Below are 13,857 nucleotides of genomic sequence, written 5' to 3'. Positions count from 1 at the left end.
AATCTGCATCTACAGTACATGAAGAACTCTTAATACTCAGTAAGAAAATCACAATTTTTTAAAAAGATTTTATTTATTTTTAGAGAGAAAAAGAGGAGAGAAACATTAATACGGGGAAACACTGCTAGGTTGCCTCTTACACACACCCCAACCATGGACCAAACCACAATCCAGGCAAGTGACCTGACTGGACACTTTGCAGGACCATACTGAACCAACTGCCCACACTAGTAGGGCAAGAAAAAGTTTTTTAAAAGGCAAAAGATAATGAAGACACTTCACTAAGAAGATATACAAATGGCATATAAGCATGTGAAAAGCTCCCCGACATATTAGTCACTTGGGAAATGTGATTTAAAACCATAATGAGAACCATTACATACTTATTAGACTGGCTAAAATTAAACAAAAATATAACACCTGAGAATACCAAGTGCTGGAAAAAGACTCAGAGCCATTGGGAGTCTCAATTATTTTTTAGTTCTCACACAGTTCTGACAGGCATACAAAATGATGTGGCTGCTTTGGAAAAGTCTGCCAGTTTCTTATAAATTTGAGCATATACTCAGGACACTACCCAGCAATCCCACCCCTGGGTAGGTATCCCAGAAAAATGAGAGTATATATTCATGCAAATGTTTACAGCAACCCTGTTCATAATCTCCAAAAAAATGTAAACAACAAAAATGCCCTTCAACTGATGAATAAATTATAATACACATCTATAAATGGATTATTACTCAGCAATTAAAAAAAACTAATACACATACAAATAGTTCTAAAATTATGCTGCCCTAGCAAAGGGGCTCAGTTGATCCAGCATCATTATCCTGTACGCCAAAAAGGTTATGGGTTTGATACCCTGTGGGGGCACATATGGGAGGCAACCAATCAATGCTTCTCTCTCACACTGATGTCTGTGTGTGTGTGTGTCCCTCTTCCCCTACTTCCTCTCTCTCTAAAATCAATAGTCATATACTTCGGTGAAAACTAAAAAGTAAATAAGTATATAAATATCAATAAAGATAAAATAATTATGCTGAATTTTTTTAAAGTAAAATAAAATGTATTATGCTAAGTGAAAGAAAGCAGACTAAAGGCTACATATTGTATGGTTCCATTTATACACCATTCTAGAAAAGGCAAACTATCAATGGTTTTCAGGAGCAGGGGTGGAGGGGATGGGCTGATTATAAAGTAACAAGGAAACTTTTTGGAGTGTTGGAAAAGTTCTGTATCTTGATCATGGTAGTTAATATGTATGCACTGGTTGAAACTCATAACATTGTACTAAAGAATGAATGTTGCTGTTTGTAAATCATGCCTCAGTAAGCTTGATATTGTGAGAAAACTAACAAGACAAAAATGCAGCAATTACACAAATAATTTGGTAGGAATGGATTATAATGACTATAAATTTGTAAGCACAAATTCAAATGCAAAAGGCCATATCTCAATTTTAAAATATTAATTTAAAATATTATCTTGGATGGGAACTAGTATAAAGGACACATGGACAACAACTAAAGGAGGGTGGAAATGGGAGGGAGGTGGGGAGCACTGGTGGGGGTAGGCTGGGATAGGAGTAAAAGACAGAAAACTGTACTTGAACAACAATTAGATAAATTTAAAAGAAATACTATTTTGGAATATGTCTACCTCACACTGGGTGTATATGCCATTTTGTAAAATACCATAGCATGACATTACCATTTTTATTGGTAATAAAATAATTATTGAAATAAAAAATTCACTAATTTCTAAATATACTCTATGTTTTCATGTGCCAAGAAACAATTTTATATCATACCTGTTATAACTGTATACAAAATATTCTTATAAAAATTTATTAAGTAAACAATTAATTTGCTACTGAAGCCTTTGTGGTTATACATTTTTCAAATCTCTAAGATACCACCATCCACTTACTGCTCCATTCCATTTCAGAAATCTCATGAAAATAGTAGATAGCTCTTTGCTACATTACACAGGCAGGTGTGTGTTTGAAAATGAGAGGAAGGGTGGAATGACAGCTATTTTTCTTGTTATTTAGGGGGTGAGAACACAATGTAGTACCAAACTAAGCTCCTGAGGAACACAGTTCCTCACCATTAAAGCTGAAACCTATTAAAATTAAATAGTCTAGATTACATTTTAACTCCCTTTCCTTTTTCCAGTTCAGTATACTCAGAGACTTTCAATGCTACTTAGAAAATAGCCGCTCTCATTTTTATAGCGCTACTAGTTTATATAATACATTTCTCCACACATACTATCTTTTAATTCTCTCTCAAACCTATGAGAAACTTTGTTTTTCTTTAATTTGCACTGTAGATTTAGAGATGCCAAAACCCACTCAGGTGCTCACTTCAGCAGCACATACAATAAAACTGCAATGACAGATATTAGCATGGCCCCTGAACAAGGATGACAAGCAAATTGGTGATGTGTTCTATATTTTAACACAATATACAGATGTATTATAAAACTATACACCTGAAATCTATGTAATTTTAGTAACCAAAGTTACCCCAATAAATTCAATAACAACATAAATAAAATAAAAACCCACCCAGGAGGTTGACTTAGTTGTCCCTAGATCATACCGTAAGTGGCAGGGCCTGAATGTTGTTTCTTACTATTTGTTTAATTTATTAGCATCTACTGCAGCCTGAAGACAGCCAATATGGGAAATCTATAGCAAATGATGTCTAAAAATATTATCAATAACTTACTTAATAGTAAACTAAGAAAATAATTGAATTTTAAATACAATGTATCTAAAAACGATCCTATAAAAATATCATTTTGAAGTGAAATTTGCACTGATAAAAAGTCTTATATAGCCCTGACTGGTGTGGCTCAGTGGGCTGACCATGTTCCCACAAAGCAAAAGGTCACCAGTTCAATTCCCAATCAGGGCACATGGCTGGGCTGCAGGCCATGTCCCCAGTAGAGGGCATGGGAGGGACAGCCAATCAATGTTTCTGTTTCTCTCACACATCAATGTTTCCTTCTCTTTCTCCCTTTCTTCTTCTTTCTCTAAAAATAAATAACAGCTCTAAAAAAAACCCAGAAACAAATAACATCTCTAAAAAAACCAGAATCTTATTTAAAAGGTAATAGTGTCTTGAAAGACGAAGGCTAAGGAACTGTTCTATAGGGTGATGAAAGTCTGGAAACAGGTACTATTTATTACTTGACATGTATCTTAATGTGATTTTAATAAACCATTTATTATATATTCTCCTGTGGTTCCCAACTTAGTAGCCATTCTGTATATTAAAGGACCCTGCCCTGGCTGGTATGGCTCAGTAGACTGAGTGCTGGCCTGCAAACTGAAAGGTCCCAGGTTCAACTCCCAGTCAGGGCCTGGATCCTGGGCCAGGCAGCTGAGCAATGTTTCTCTCACACATTAATGTTTCTGTCCTTCTCCTTCCCTTATCCTCTCTCTAAAAATAAAAAAATAAAATCAAGGACTCTAAGAGGTCAATTTAGTTAAAAAAACTCAATGTGGAATGAGATCCAGAATGGAAAAAAACAGACTATTACTAGAATAATTTGCAAATTTGACTATGAATACATAGACGATAGTATCAATTCAATGTTAAATTTCCTGGATTTGATAATGGTACTGTAATGTTTAAGAAAAAGTCCTCGTTCTTAGGTGATACATATTTTAAACATCTAACTAAGTATGAAGGATTACGATGTCTGCAACTTAAATGGTTCAAAAGTGCGTGTGTGTATACAGAGAAATCAAATGGCAAAATGCTAACTAGTGGTCCACATAAAGATTATACAATGTTTACTGTTACTATTCTTGAACTTAGAAGTTTGAAATTAGCCCTGGCTGGTGTAGCTCAGTGGATTGAGTGCGGGCCTGCGAACCAGACAATCGCGGTTCGATTCCCAGTCAGGGCACATGCCAGGGTTGCAGGCAGGTTCCTTGCAAGCCAGTTCCCAGCAGGGGACACACGAAAGGCAACCGTACATTGATGTTTCTCTCTCTCTCTCTTCTTCCCTTCCCCTCTAAAGATAAATAAAATCTTAAAAAAAAAAAAAGAAGTTTGAAATTAGAAAAAATAGTCAGATAAAAGGTAAAACTTTAAATTCTCTTTTGGTTTCCTTCAGTAGGTATTGGATATTTCCAACAAGATCTTCTGTAAGAATATATGTTTGCATAAACAAACATACATTCTTTTTAGTGCCTCTATAAACATAAGTTAACTCTAGATGGCATCAAACAGTATTTTCTGATTTAAAAAAATGAAGTGCCAAACAACACAAAATGTGGCAAAAAAAATGAAGTGGCAGCAAACAACATAAAATGTATCCAAGGAATAGTGCATACTGTATCAGTTGATACAAGAATTTTAGTAAAATTTACATTACTATCCTCTATTTTTAAGGAGCTCAGAATTTGCTAAGAACCATAAAATTACAATGTCCAATTCCTATGGATCATTAACAGTATTCTCAACACTGAATAAACTTACTATTAAATAGTACATATATAAAACTCAGCTCACTTTAATAGATATAATTTCACCATTATGTTTCTCTCATCCCATTCCAAGATTTTTTCAAATTTCTTTAAGTTCATAGTGAAATCTTCATATAGTTCACTGTGAATGCAGTGAGATTGCATCATGTGGACATTTTATTTCCATGAATTCAACCATAAGACCTCAGGGGAAAGAAACAGGATTTCGACGACACAGACACCATTCCAACTACATAATCACGCCTTCCCCAAGGAGCGGCACTAAGCAAAAGTATGAGAAGGGAGCTGTCCAGTTACCTATGCCTCTCTCCCTGTACGCATCCTGCCAAACTCTAATCCTAGTGTTTGAAGTATTTCTGTGAAACAAAGTCCCTAAAGTAAGCCAACTTCATCTAGTGCTCAACTAACAAAATTTTTGTAGCTTCTAAAGGAAAAACTAGCTATTGTGCCCTTCTGTGAGAGATAGAATGTATATAATACTTGAACATTACTTTAAGAGATTTCTAAGGATAATTTAAAATTTCTGTTTTTGATCATGTGTGATCACTTCACAACTATTGTAACATACAACTGCAACATTATTTTGGCAAGAACATAACAGATTTTAAAGCAAGTACAAACTTCTTTCTGAAGCCTACATTCAGAAACACATTCCTCAAATTTGTGTGAGTCAACACCATACATCTCTCTCTTTTAGATTATTTATTTACTTATTTATTTATTTACTTATCTTTAGAAGGGAAGGGAAGGAGAGAAGGAGAGAAATATCAATGTATGGTTGCCTCTCATGAGTCCCCTGCTGGGACCTGGCCTGCAACCCACGCATGTGCCCTGACTGGGAAACGAACCGCAATCCTCTGGTTAGCAGGCTAGCATTCAATCCACTGAGCTACACCAGCCAGGGCCATACATCTCTTTATAGTTATTCTTGAGTCACCCAACTTACATTCTTCCCTCTGAATATTATTTAACCTGATCTAAATCAATTTCTATTCTTCCTACTCATAATCAGAGCTAGAAGGTGCTTACAAATCACACAGTCTATTCTTCCCTTCAAGCTTGTAGAGTTGGCTGGAGATTTCCATTCAGTGAGTTTCAAGTTACAAAAAATTCTTTATTCCCCAACCAAAATGAATTTTTATATAAAGGTAAAAATTTAATTATACACAGAAGTTTTAAAAAAATTTTATAAAGTGATTACTAAAATGCACTAAAACAAAGCATCTCTTTGGAATTTAGAATCCTCAAATACTGACTAAGCTCTAAATCCTATGGAGAACAGTTTTAATATTTCTCAATGATCTCCAGAGAAACATCAGGGAAGTCCATAAAATTGAGCCTCTTTACAAAATTTATTTTTGAATACAGTTGCTTTATAATTCTATTCTCTGATATCTTATATTTATAATCATTATCCCTGATGTTTTATATTTTAATCCTTTTAAAATAAAAAAACACTATATAGGTTTGAAAATTGTTTTTTATAAAACATGCACTATATTTTAAAAATTATATTTAGGGGTTCCAATCTGTATATTTTAAAAAGATGGAAACAATTTTTCATTTTTGGAATGAGGTATAAACATTAAGAGGATCCATATTAAAGATCATTTGTCTAGTATCAGCCTAGACCAAGTCACAGATGTAACCATTTCTGTCACATAAAGATATAATTCCTTAAAGCCCACTTCTTGGTTGTACACTCTTTGCTTTCTTTTAAAAGATTAGTGCAGAATGACAAATGTGTTTTATACTGTTTTATTTTTTAAAGATTTTATTTAGCCCTGGCTGGCATAGCTTAGTGGATTGAGTGCTGGCCTGTAAATCAAAGGGTCGCCAGTTTGATCCCCAGTCTGGGGCAAATGCCTGGGGTACAGGATGGATCCCCAGTAGGGGGCACGTGAGAGGCAACGACACACTGATGTTTTTCTCCCTCTCTTTCTCCTTCCCTTCCCCGCTCTCTAAAAATTCATTTTTTAGAGAGTAGGGAGAGGGAATCATCAATGCATGAGAGAAACATTTATCTGCTGCCTCTCCCACACACCCCCACCTCGCCGAAACTAGGGACCACCTGCACACCAGGCATGTGACCAGACTAGGAATTGAATCAGAGAGCTTTCATTCTGCAGGACATCGGTCAACCAACTGAGCCACACCAGTCAATGCTTATGTTAAGATTTAAAAGGGACCTTTTAGATCTTTGAAACAAAGTCATAAATGTAAGAATCATGGTTTAAAGTTCTTCATAAAATTCTAACTACAAAAATGACACCCACTTAGGAAGCATTATCTACTTTTTAGCTTGCTTAATTAACTGCCTAAGTCTGGGATGAACACTGTACCTTCACAATAAGGGTGACCCTAAAGGGCCAATCCATACAGTTGTGTCATACTTTTTTTTTTTATCATAGGCCTCTTTGAGAATCTAATAAAAGCTAAAAACCTCTTCTCAAGAAATTCCACAATGTGCACATACACACAAAATTTTACTACAGTGTTAAGGGGAGGGGTCATGGTAAAATGGACTAGACCTAGAGAAACAAATTGCTATTACTGATTACAGAAGACAGCCTTAAAACATAATACTTAGGTATTAATACACACTCTAATGAGAATGCTTATCATATAAGCATTTGGAGTTACGTTGGTTAGGTGAATAGTGTGGTAGCTCCTGATTCAAGGTACGTAACTGTCCCAAGGCCACAGTAGCTAATTGGTTCTGCTAATTGTCCATCCTTGCTCTGCAACCCTGAGACATGAGACCCTGTGCTATCTCATCCCTACCTTAACCTCTACCTCTTATCATCTAGACTCCACCAAGCTGCTTTGATCAACTATACCTACTGTTAACAAGTAGCCATTCAGTCTACCCTTTGACACCTTCAATGACACAACTTTCGGCTTCAGAAGGCAGGTCATTCCAGTTTTAGGCAACTCTAAAGAATTATAGAGTTCTTTTCTAATTTTACTAGATTGATTTGTCAATTTTAAATGCTGCTCTACTGATTTTCTCTGTTTACTTGCCAATAGGTAACAAAACTTTTTACCATTCAAATTATCTAATCCTAAAGCCAGGACCAAAACATCTTAGCTTTACTTGTACTAAACAGGAAAGTTAGAATTATGTTGATAAGCGCTTTATATTTGGAAGTCGAAATATTAAGAGGACTGGTACTGGTTCAGTTCAAGATGCAAGGTTTCCATGCATACAACATTTCCTACAATTTTGGGCTCCTTTTCACTATATAAAACATTTTAAATGTATGAACATTAAAAGATTAAGATTATAGTCACTTAAAATTAACATCAGTTCTCCCTGTATATAGTTTATTTTCTGTATTTCTATCTATGCCTGGGATTCTGTAGTATAAAATTCTAATCAATGTAATATAAATATAGAATTCATTATTTATTCATTAAAGGCTGGCTTTCAAGAACTACACGTTGTCTCTGTCACCTTCAACAGCTCCTTTTTCATAATAAGCAATATCTCTTGTTGAAACTAGTATTATTAATAAGATCCTAAAGCAATCTGATGTAAATGCTTGTTTCCTTTGAAAACAAAGGAGATATGAACAATTATATTTGCTTTTTCTTCCTTAAAGAATCCCCACACTAGTGCTGGACAAAAGAGTTCACAAATATTTTGCAAACAGTAATTGATTTATCCAAACCAGATCAGAAAAAATGCTAACCACCAGTTAACTGGATAAACAATCCAGAAAAGTCTCATTTTCAAAGAGCTACCCCAGGGGGATCTCTTTCGTGGGCTGCCCCAGGGAGCCAAAGAATGCAGTACTGAGGAGGCAGCTACCTTGCAAGGAGCTTCTTTTGGGCCCTTCAATAATTAAATTTCCTGTAGGAATACAAAGACGGTCCACCTAAATGAATTCTGTCTTATTCTGCATATTGCACTGGGGCACTATTCAAGTAAGTTTATCTGGCAGGTATACAATAATCCTTTGGTAAGAAATAAATTTCCTGATAAATACCACTTTTCTACTTTCCCAGAGTGGTTTGAAGAAGGAACACTCTTAAAAAAACAACAACAAAAAACCCAAAAGCCTAAATAAAAAGACTATGCCACACATACCATCAGCTTATCAGAACTGCATTATATATAGAAGGCACTTTAAAGCTCAGGAAGACAGTACGTCCAGCATTTCTCTTGTGATAAAATTATGTACTGAATCACTTCAGTAGATTCTTCCAAGCTGAAAGTGGTTTCATCCATCACAAAAAAATGTGTACTGTGAAACTTCCATACACCTCAGATTGTTGTATACACTACTATTTAAAATTGAGTCAGTTTTAAATCAACTCAATATATATTTGTACCCAAGCAAATACTGTCCATCTTTAAGTCCGTTTTTTAACACAAAATTCTTTCGCTAGTTTATTTGTTTTGTTTTAAGGTTTCACTAGTTTGTTATTAATATAAAGTTGAACACTCGAAATAGCTTACTTAAAGCATGGACTATAGATAGTCAAACACTGCCCCACCCCTTGTAAGAGTGGATGACTGGAAATTTATTTTAACACACTCCACGCAGTACTACAGTAATATAGAACCTTGATATTGGCGACAGAAGTTGCACATTTTCCTGAACAGTTTGTTCTTAAGTAGATTTTGCATCCTCCTCAAATCCAAACGTCACCAACATTCGGGTAAACTGAAGATAAGTAATTGATAACCACAAACCCTGTATTTCCCCCCTCCCAGCAACCACTTGCGCATGTTTCTCATTTCTTTTCTGTGAACTCGCTAAATTTAAAAAAGAATTAAGGAGTTTTCCCGAGTAACTGTGCGATTAAATGTATTAATTGGGAAGTTGGAATCACAAGAAAACTTCACAGTGTAATTGATAAAAAACACGTTGCGAAAAGGAAAAGATCTATTTGCTTAAACATTGAAAGATCTTACATTTCTAAAAAAGTATTTGTGTGACGCCAACCAAGATTTTTAAAAATCCACCCCTCCCCCTCGCCTAAAGTTCCCCCTTCCTCGCAGTTTGGGATGCTACTCACCGAGTTTTTCCACCAACTTGAGCATCACCCCTCCGATGTGCACCTCTCCAGTCACCCTTAGGGTGACATCGCGGCTCAGGTCCGTCACATGAACACTCAGTTCCCACGTCCCATCCGCATAGCAGCCATCTGGCATCCTTATCCCGTCCAGAGCCATGGCTCCTTCCTGCGAGCACGGAGGAAATGGCTCTCGTAAGCGTCACTCCTCCGAAGGCAGGCAAATCCCACCGAATTCACGGAGTCGGTAACAGGGTGGGAAATGAAGGACGCGAGCGTTTCCGCACGAACTCAGGAGAGCGGCGAGGTGGGCCGGGCTGCGGGCAGCACTCCGCGCCCCCGCGCCCGTCCCCGTCGGCCGCCCCGCGCTCCCGCCCCGCAGCGGCCCTCGGCGGCCACGACGTCACCCGCCCGCACAGCCCCAGCCTAGCGGACTTCTGTGGGCTTCACCTGCCCGTCTGCGGGCCGCACCCCAGCCGACGAGACGCCGCCCGCGGGCTTCACATACCTCCTCCTTCTCCTCCTGCCCACCCGTGCTCCCCACCGAGATACCAGCCGAGGTCCCTGCCCCTCACCGCACGCCCCTAACCTGCGGCTCGCGCGGCAACAGCGCGGGGGCGGTGGCTCGCGGGGCAGCGGTGTCCGGTTCGTCCACCTCAACCGGCAAAGCGCAGCCTCCCGGCTGGAGCTACTAATGGAGTCCCGTCGTCGCGGCCCCTCGCCTCTCTCCCGGGGCTCCACCCCTCTCTCCCCGCCCCCTCAGTCCGAGTCCAGCGGCGGCAGGGCGCGCCCGCTCCCTCCTTCCTCCGCCCCGAGCGGGCCGGGCTGCTGCGCCCCCTCCCCCACCGTCCCCAGCGGCCGCGCGCCGGGCAGGGGGCCGCGCGGACTCCGGCGGGGGGCGGGGCGGCGCGCGGGGGCGGGAGCTGAGCGAGGGGGGCGGGGGGCGCCCGCGGCGGCAGCAATCTCAGCCCCGCGGAGCCGCTGCCCTTTTATGGAAATGAAGGACCCAGCGTAGGGATAGAATCCAACATCCGGGCTCTCGCCGGGACCTGAGGAGGGGGAGCGAGGGGAGCGAGGGGAGCGCGGGTGGGCAGCAGGGCGCTCCTTCTCTGCTGGCGTCTCTGGCTGTGCGGGACCCGTGGCAGAGAGTGGCTGCGCTTCCAGCGGGTGGAAGGGGCTTGTCCGTGAGAAACGGTCACAGGAAATTCCCAGGGAAGGGTAGTTTTCAGGGAACAAAGTACCTCCCGCCCCCTCCCCACGCTTGGAGCGGGACCAGAAGTATCGGGGCGGTGAGACGTGCTGCGCTCCGGGAGCTGGAGATGAGGTTTGGGACGTGAAAACTTTAAAAAGTAACTGCTTAAGCCAGCTCCCCGAACATCCCACAAAAGAATGACAAAACCCAGAGGGAGGTGAGCCACAAAAATTGCTTTGCAAGTAATGTCCGGCACAACCAGCAACTCCTACTGGACTCCCAAGACTCTGCACGCGCTCTTAACCCATTCGGAATCGACAACCAGAAGTGAGCCAAATACGTCCTACAATGCTCTTTTTTAACGGGAAAAAAAGAAAAAAATAAGTACAGTGGTTTTACTCTGAAACTTTCTCCAGCTCTTTTAATGTCTATAGGCAATTAAAATCTAACAGTTCACTAAGGCTTTTTAGATGGGCATACCTCCTCTACCCCACCCTCAGCCACACCTTGAAGGAATTTCAATAGCTCTGGACCGCTGCCAGGAAGTATAGGGAGGAACTAAGAACCTTACCTGTTGAGACGGACTAGCGATGGAGAACGGTCCTCCAGCTTCCCATTTTACTTTTCACTTCCCCATTTACTGTAGTGCTCTGGCGAGTGGTCTCTCTTCAGAAACAGCTAATCAGGGGAACTGCCTCGCTGGCAAATGCATGGCTCAAAAAATGTAGATCTAGAAGACGCGGATAAGATACCCCAGGTCTCTTAAAAGACCCCAGTTTTAAAAGTCTCAAAATCGTCTTGAGCTTTGTGAAACTCTTGAAAGAGGAACCCACCAGGTAAATAAGCCTTGGTTCATCAACACAATTGGGAAACCAGATTAGAGGCCTCAAGAAAAGGGTGGGACCCACAAAGGAAAGCAGCGAAATTTAGTCAGATGCCAGAGATTTGGCGCGCGCGCGCGCGCACACACGCAAATAGAGAAAACCACTACAGTATTTTCAGCTAATCGTCATGGAGAAATTGATGCCTCGAGTCTGCAGTCTCTCCGCTCTCCAATTATTTCTACACATGGAGGTTTCAAGTAGTTCACTTGGAACCAGAGAGAAGAGAAGATTTATGTCAATTATGGTGTTGAAAATATATGGGAAAATGTTTTTAATAAGAGAAAATTGTTAGGGTACAAAACTGTACATACAGCTTTAAAATCACAAGCTTATCTATTCTTAAATATGCAGAATAAAAATCTGGGAGGAAACACAACACAAAATTAGGAAGCTCTCTGGGTGTTGAGATCATGGGAGATCTTTTTTCTTTTTCTTCTTATTTATTTTCTACAAACTCCAGAGCTTTGCATTCAGAACCCTTCTATCACCAGCTCAAATTGTATTCAGCATCTCAGTTTCTCTGTGCATGCCATAACATTCACAATGATAGACCAGCGACCAGACTCTGGAGCAGGGTTTTCAGGGGTCTCCTTGTGTGTTTTGTAATATCCACAAATAAAACGAGTTCTTTTAGAGTAGGAGCTTTTAATTATTGTTATTACCCACAAATTTACAAATAGATTGTCATAAAGGAAATGTAAGACATGCTGATACCAAATCAACACAAATATCACGGAAACAGTAGGTCTTTCCCTTGAAGAAATCACATTATTGGGGAAATCCTGGCTTTACATGTTTATGTGTTTATTTCGACACCTCATCCCAAAAAGACTTATGGCATTGTATAAGGATGCATAAGCTGTGAGATAGAATACATTATTGATGGCACAAAACAAGAGAACAAAAAAAGACCAAAGGTAGAGGGGATAGATATTTACGATGGAAGCTGGAATGAGCCTAAGAATTGTACCTAATGACCTTCAGGAGTGCTCCAGTAAAGTCTGAATAACCATAGCTTCACAAACATGACTTTATAGAACAGAAAAAATCCATGTCGTTTCTGAACATACCTATTCCTTTAGGCAAATTTCTCAAAGCTGACTGTCATGGCTCAGAAACACTCTTAATACTCAGCTTATACATTCTAGTTTTTTTCTCATTCTCCTGTGAGTTACTTTCTGAACTTTACCACAGTGCCTGCTATAGTGGCTGCTGCCCACTTGTATGACTATTCCCTGTATTTAGTGACAGAGGAGGGTGGATTTTCATATTATGAATAACAGTCCTGTTTCTTAATATTTTAAATAGTTCAATTATCACTTTATAAGAGACTTTAGCCCTGGCCTGTGTGGCTCGGTTGGGTGGAGCACCTTCCTGTAAACTAAGAGGTCATGGATTCAATTCCTGGTCAGGGCACATGCTTAGGTTACGCGGTCATCCCTCTTCTGGGTACATAGGAGAGGCAACAGATTGATGTTTTTCTCTCACATCTCTGTTACTCTCTCTCTTTGTCTCTTCCCCTCTCGGTAAAATCAATAAAAATAATAAAATTTTTTTAAAGTCTGGAGTTTCAAGAATTAAAAAAGAGAGAGACTTTACTAGCTTCAGAAAACCAGCAGTTTATGTTTGAGGAGTATAAAGTTCAGGAAGGCAGTGACCTCTTAAGTACCATTAGGGGATAATTGGACTAGGACGGGTGCATCTGGTTCCTTGGGGCCTTCTTTTTGAATATTCCAAGTGTTGGTTGCTTTGAAGATTAAAGAAGAGTCAGACTTAAGTCAGTTTTTTTTTTTTGTAGTTTATTGAGTGAGACCTCCAAGTGCATTTCATAAACTTTTACTTCCACCTCAAGTCTTTCAGTGTATTCAGATGTGAATTTTTAGCTGAAATTCCCCCCCCCCCCCAGAAACTCTTAAGACAGTGCAATACTTGTGGTACTTACATCATCCTGAAAAGTAGCCGAGAACTCCAGTGTTTGGAAGAACAGTGCAAGCACTGAAAGCAGCAATATCCAAATAAGGTACCAAGCACTGAACTTAGATTTAGACTAAATGACACCTCACAGATCTGCCGTCAAATGCAGTTCTCCAGCTTAGTAATCTTCAGATTGACTTCAGCTATTTCTCTGAGCCTAAACTGTGCTTTATATTTCTAAAAGTGTAATATAAAATATATCCACGGGGTTTGAAAATAAAAAGACAGGTCAGAGTCAGGGGATATAAGAATAAGAAGAGGTTTGTGCGAGTGTG

At 39.6% G+C, this 13,857-nt stretch overlaps 1 protein-coding gene and 1 non-coding gene across 9 annotated transcripts in view; one reads left to right on the top strand and one right to left on the bottom strand.

The window, feature by feature from the left end:
• Positions 1-11,620, bottom strand: part of FERMT2 (FERM domain containing kindlin 2) — an 85,326-nt gene extending 73,706 nt beyond the window's left edge. The window contains exons 1-2 of one of the 8 annotated variants that reach the window (XM_053669984.1): positions 11,296-11,620; positions 9,536-9,701 (exon numbers count right to left, since the gene is read on the bottom strand). In XM_053669984.1, coding sequence (XP_053525959.1) covers positions 9,536-9,692 — 157 coding nt within the window. In that variant the 5' untranslated portion in view covers positions 9,693-9,701; positions 11,296-11,620. Of the gene's footprint in view, positions 1-9,535; positions 9,702-10,121; positions 10,363-11,295 lie in introns of those variants that run through there. The other 7 variants (XM_053669989.1, XM_053669983.1, XM_053669985.1 and 4 more) reach the window with 7 other exon arrangements.
• LOC119057142 (U6 spliceosomal RNA) lies at positions 2,361-2,462 on the top strand. Its single transcript, XR_005084009.2, has one exon. It is a non-coding gene; the product is annotated as a U6 spliceosomal RNA (small nuclear RNA).
• Positions 11,621-13,857: the final 2,237 nt, after the last annotated feature.

This window comes from Artibeus jamaicensis, unplaced genomic scaffold, assembly GCF_021234435.1.
Source record: "Artibeus jamaicensis isolate MK-2021 breed Jamaican fruit bat unplaced genomic scaffold, CSHL_Jam_final contig_548, whole genome shotgun sequence".
NCBI lineage: Eukaryota > Metazoa > Chordata > Mammalia > Chiroptera > Phyllostomidae > Artibeus > Artibeus jamaicensis.
Note: the sequence above shows the minus strand (reverse complement) of the source record. Positions and strands in the feature narration are given on the sequence as shown.